At 46.0% G+C, this 6,126-nt stretch overlaps 1 protein-coding gene and 1 long non-coding RNA gene across 2 annotated transcripts; one reads left to right on the forward strand and one right to left on the reverse strand.

Annotated features, from left to right (window-relative positions):
- Positions 1–762: 762 nt before the first annotated feature.
- LOC131198357 (uncharacterized) lies at positions 763–2,542 on the reverse strand. Its single transcript, XR_009155060.1, has 2 exons — positions 2,296–2,542; positions 763–1,226 (listed from the first exon to the last, which is right to left on the reverse strand). It is a non-coding gene; the product is annotated as an uncharacterized LOC131198357 (long non-coding RNA).
- Positions 2,543–5,263: 2,721 nt separating this feature from the next.
- On the forward strand, positions 5,264–5,863 carry LOC131197264 (uncharacterized protein K02A2.6-like; the record flags this gene model as incomplete). Its single annotated transcript, XM_058181088.1, has 1 exon — positions 5,264–5,863. A coding segment is annotated over exon 1 (582 nt), but the record flags the coding sequence as incomplete, so codon positions are not given.
- Between the last annotated feature and the right edge of the window lie 263 nt (positions 5,864–6,126).

Here is a 6,126-nt window from a genome sequence, read left to right on the forward strand (position 1 = left end):
AGAAGATAGATAGAAAGATAGAAAAAGATGACAGATAGAATGATAGGTATGATCATAGGTACAATGCTAGGTAGGGTGATAGGTAAGTAGGTAAAAGATAGATAGATAGATAGATAGATAGATAGATAGATAGATAGATAGATAGATAGATAAATAGATAGACAGACAGACAGACAGACAGACAGACAGACAGACAGACCTTTGATGAATTAGATATTTAGGACTGAACAAAAAATTTTTGATCCTTCTCATTTTCAACAGAATTGTCAGGCACAAGAAATTGTCAGGCACTTCCTTCTCTGCAACCTCCAGTATCCCTACTCCAAACTTATTACCAGTGAAAGTGAAAGAGAGAGAAATAGAAGTTGAGAAAGATTGTTTAAGAAAAGATACTTCCTCAATTATTGAATAATTATAAAAATTATTCAATAAATAAAATAGAAGTAATAAGAAAGATACTGCTTCATTACTAAATACATAATTTATTCAAAATAATAATAATAAATATATATATATATCACTATGCCAGCAAAAAAATCCAACAGATCAACCATTGACGCTGATAAAAACTTAGAAACAAGAATAATAGCTGCAATTGAACAAAACTTAGAAAAAAGAATACTAGCTATTGAACAAAACCTAGAAAAAAGAATACTAGCTATTGAACAAAACTTAGAAAAAAAAATCCTAACAGTTATTGAACAAAGTGTCAGGCTACCTCTGATTATAGCTAAGTAAGAAAACACCTTGACTTCATTTGAATTAAAGACAAGTACTTTTACTAGCTACAGTCATGATGGCAGCGTATAAAGTTGGATCTGAAACAGAATAAGGCTAACACATCATATCCCCCCCAATTGTCCCTCCTCCTTCAGGAGGTCAGGCTGGTCTGGTCCAATGCCAACTCCTTCTCGGCCCCTCGTGGTAATCTTCTTCCACAGGTCTCTAGTTGTCAGTCATTCGAGGAATGCAGTTTCAGTTAGGAAAAACCCGCGTTATCCATCCTCAGCCGTTAATCCCCCCCCCACAAGGTTATGTCAGCCGACACTCATAATAGGCTCCCTTCCCCTACCCTGTACAGTGATATGATACATCTGATTCCTATAATTGTTAGATAATACAGCATAAACATTTCACATTCTATCTACTGCTATAAACTATTCAAAAGTATACGAAGATTAGAGCGGAGGCTGACATTCGGCCCTCCTGCAACAAGGACGTCAGTCCTAGAAAGGAAAAAGAGAAGTTAGGGTTTGTCAGGATATTTTTTATAGAATTGTGCTATCTTTTCGGAAGCCCGAACATTTTCTTTGTTTACCCATTCAGCTTGGGATAAGGGGAAGTGTTTCCAAGCAACGAGATATTGAATTTTATTTCTATGTTTCCGTGAATCTAATATTTCTTTAATTTCAAAATGCTGTTCTCCCTCTATGAGAATAGGTATAGGAGGGGGTGTATGGGTTGCACGAAGAGTGGAAGTATGCTCTGGTTTTAACAAGCTCACATGGAAAACGGGGTGAATTCGCCTAAGTGTTTTTGGCAAGTCCAGTTGTACAGTCTTTCTTTTCCCGGAACATCACAGGTGCGGCCACGCGAGGCCTAGCTGGTTGGATAAAGCCCCGCTCTAGGTTTTTGTCTATGAACTTTCGCAGCTCTCCCAATTCCTTCTGGGTCATGGGGTAAGCTTTTGGTTTTGGAAGTTTTACCCCCGGTAGGATGTCGATGGCACAATCAATAGGCCTATGGGGAGGTAGAACGTCTGATGCTTTCTCACTAAAGACTTCCCGCAGGTCCCAGTACTCCTTAGGTATCCTTTCCTCCCCATCTATCCGTTCAACCATTGCCCCCCACTTATCTTGGAGCATGGCCATAGTCTGACTCTTCTTGGATCCCCCTTTTCCTCCTTTTAACGCTCTTGAGCGGAACCGTAAGACTCCCGTTCTCCAGTTAATATGGGGGTTCCATTTCATAACCATGACTGTCCTAGTACCAAAGGTTGGTCCATTCCAGGGGCTACTATGAAGTTTAAAATCTCGCGATGGTCTCCAATTTCCATTTCTATGGGTTCTGTCACGAAATGGGCGGGTCCTCCCCCTGCCACACTGCCATCCAACTGGGCAAATGCTATGGGCCTGCTTAGGGTTCTCAACCTTAGTTCCATTTTTTCTACTAGTTCGGGACTGATCATGCATCTAGTACATCCCGAATCTAATAATGCTAACATTTCCCCCTTGTTGCCCGAGGAGGGAACATGCAGGTTGACTGGAATGTCCAAGGGCCCCGTGCCCAACACACCAGAAAGTCTTCGTCGGACTCCGATGTGGTTTTGCTGTCATCAGTGTCGGTCGACGCTTCGCGGTCCTCCTGGATGGGCGTGCCCTTCTTGGCAATGCCGTCCTCCACTTTGGCCGGTTTTCGCGCCTTAGCAGTTGGTTTCACTGCTTCCTTCCCACCACCAGGGGTCGTGCTTGGAACCAACTTCACTCGACAGTCGGCTGCCCGATGGCCCTCTTTTCCACATCTGTAGCACGCAGTCGATCGTTGTCTCCTCCTCTGGTCTAGGCGTGTCCTTGGGGCCACCCAGGAGAATGGGCCGGCACGGTCTTCCAGTGCGCTGCCTTCTGCTACGGTCCTTCGCTAGTTCAATTTCCATCTCTGCTGCCAGGGTATACCAGCCATACAATGTAGTTGGAGACGCTGTGCCCGGCACAGTTCATAGAGATCTCCATTCAGGCCCTCTTTGTAAAAGTCGACCAGGATCACCTCCGACCACCCTCTCATCAAGGGACTAGATCACTGAATTCCTGGGTATAATCAGCCACGGTCTCCTCCCTTGCCTGATGGTTTTCATTCGACCTTTGGCCTTCTGCTCCGCCAGGGGTCCTCAAACCTCCTCCTTAGTGCCGTAATAAAATGCTCGTAATTTTGCAGTAGGGGAGTGGTTTTTATACAGCGACACAAACCATGCAGCTGCTCTTCCGGTCAAATTGTGGGTCACAGCTCTAACTTGTGCTGCCTGTGACCAATAATCTCCCCCCCAGTCTAACATGTGGTCATTCACTATCGCCAGGAACAATTCCAGCTCCCTCGCATCTCCATCAAATTTTTCTAATATGGGGAATTTTGGCTTTTTCCTTCCCCGCGCAGCCTTGCTTGGTCAGCAGGTGGCGCGACCCACATCCAATTCAGCTTCATCTGGGAGAGGTTCGTGGCTCTGGCTCTTGAAATCTCTGCCCAGGGAATCCTCCAGCTGGCCCCTTGTGTCATCTTCCTCCTCTTCTCCTCCCCCAGGAGGCCCGGGTTGGGGTTCCATACCTTTGACGGGCTGCTTGCCTCACTTTCACTTCACGGAAAAGACGCAAGGCTTCCTCTAACTGGAGCTTGTCCTTTATCTCTTGCTCTCCCTGCCAATCCGAAAGCCTAAACTTCTCTTTTTTCTTCCTTTTTGTCACTCCAGAGGGAAGCTCTTCTGTGTCTGGTTTCCAACTTTTATCTTCCAGCTGTAGTTGTTCCATCCACCGATCTCTGCAATCTTCCAGCTCAGGGTTAAAAGTGGCAGCAGGAATTCCTCCGGACGCCTCCCCCGATTCAGCCAGCGACTGGCTCTCCCTCACATTTTTAAACTCTCCTCCCTCGGTATTGCGGTTGCAATCCTGGTTAGAAGACATGCTGTGAGATCCAACTTAATGTCAGGCTACCTCTGATTATAGCTAAGAAAGAAAACACCTTGACTTCATTTGAATTAAAGACAAGTACTTTTACTAGCTACAGTCATGATGGCAGCGTATAAAGTTGGATCTGAAACAGAATAAGGCTAACACATCATATCCCCCCCAATTGTCCCTCCTCCTTCAGGAGGTCAGGCTGGTCTGGTCCAATGCCAACTCCTTCTCGGCCCCTCGTGGTAATCTTCTTCCACAGGTCTCTAGTTGTCAGTCATTCGAGGAATGCAGTTTCAGTTAGGAAAAACCCGCGTTATTCATCCTCAGCCGTTAATCCCCCCCCCACAAGGTTATGTCAGCCGACACTCATAATAGGCTCCCTTCCCCTACCCTGTACAGTGATATGATACATCTGATTCCTATAATTGTTAGATAATACAGCATAAACATTTCACATTCTATCTACTGCTATAAACTATTCAAAAGTATACGAAGATTAGAGCGGAGGCTGACACAAAGTTTCACCAATCTGATAAAACAAATTACATCACAAAAAAATGAACTCTCAACTGATCAAAATCTCTTCCCAACTCATCTAACATTACATAATACTCATCCTTCAACTCAACCTAAACAACAAATAACTACTGACCAACTAATTAGAGATGCCTTGGAGAGAGGTCAAAAAATAAATAATGCAATATTATTTGGTCTAGAAAACACAAACGAACCCAATATCACCAAAATTCACAACATAATTGGAAATTATAATTCATCATCCATCTCCCCAAATGAATTAATTGCAGTCTCCAGTTGCTAGCAAAGAAAGCTGTGTGGTCCTGGGGCAGAGAAGAGGCTAGGGCATTTGAGGGGGTGAAAAACCTTTTGTCCAGCGATAGCCTCCTCATCCAGTACAATGGCACGTTGCCACTAGTGCTAGTTTGCGATGCTTCACCATATGGGGTGGGGGCGGTGCTCAGCCATAGGTTACCGAATGGAACAGAAGCCCCTATAGCGTATTATTCACGGACTATGTCCTCTGTGGAAAGGAACTACAGCCAGTTAGATAGGGAAGCGTTGGCCATAGTCTCCGGGGTTAAGAAATTCCACGAATACTTGTTCGGGCGAGATTTCGAGATAGTCACGGACCACAGACCCCTTCTAGGGCTGTTAGCGGGTGACCGCCCAACACCCGTGGCACTTTCTCCCAGGCTGACCCGATGGACTATTTTCCTAGCGGCATACTCCTACAAATTGCTCCACCGCCCAGGAAAAGACTTAGGGCATGCGGACGCTCTGAGCAGATGCCCTTTACCAGAGACAATTGAGGACCCCACCCCGGGGACACCCGTCTTACTAATTGACTCTTTGGACTCTGGCCCAGTCACATCCAAGCAGGTGGCTAGGGCATCTTATAGAGACATTACAATACGGACTGTAATCGGTTGGGTGCAGGTGTCATTGCTACCAAGTAGTGTTTCAAAGACTTTGCGAAAAAACAATCAGAACTGTCTGTTCAAGGGGGGTGTCTATTATGGGGGGATAGGGTAGTTATCCCAGAAAAATTATGCGAAAATGTGTTGGAACTGTTGCATGTGGGCCACCCAGGGATTGTGCGGATGAAGAGTTTAGCGAGGAGTTATGTATGGTGGCCCTTAATGGATAAGGACATCAGCGACAGGGTAGGGAAATGCCAATCCTGCCAAGAGTCGAGGTCGCTACCCCCTACAGCCCCAGTTAGAGAGTGGGAGAAACCCCAGGGGCCTTGGTCCAGGATTCACATAGATTTTGCGGGGCCGTTCCATGGGCAGACCTTTTTAATTGTAGTAGATGCCTACTCAAAATGGTTAGAAATAATCCTCATGAAAAGCACAACGGCCGAAGCAGTAACCACAGTCCTAAGGCATCTATTTGTAACACACGGCCTGCCCGACACCCTAGTCTCTGACAACGGCCCGCAATTCACGGCAAACCAGTTTGAGGAGTATTTAGCGGGAGAGGGCATCAGACATGTCCTCTCGGCGCCTTTCCACCCGGCGACGAACGGACTTGCAGAACGTTTCGTTCGGAGCACCAAGGAAGCGCTATCTAGGATAAGTCCAGGCGACTGGCAAACGAAAATAGACATTTTCCTGGCCGTACAACATAGGACCCCTTGTGTAACAACTGGCCGCAGCCCAGCGGAACTCTTAATGGGCAGGAAACTCAGGTGCCCGCTAGACCGATTAAACCCAACTTATACCCCAGATGGGTACAAGGGTATTCAAGGAAAAACCAGGGAAATGACAGTGGGTGACCCAGTATGGGCACACAACTATAGCGAGGGCCCAACATGGTTAAAGGGGGAAATTCTGGGCATAACTGGACCCAAATCATACATGGAGGACGGCCGGGTATGGAAACGCCACATAGACCAGTTAAGAAAACGCATACCAAACAAACTAGAAACCAAACAACCAGGCCC

Source organism: Ahaetulla prasina, chromosome 4, assembly GCF_028640845.1.
Source record: "Ahaetulla prasina isolate Xishuangbanna chromosome 4, ASM2864084v1, whole genome shotgun sequence".
Lineage (NCBI taxonomy): Eukaryota > Metazoa > Chordata > Lepidosauria > Squamata > Colubridae > Ahaetulla > Ahaetulla prasina.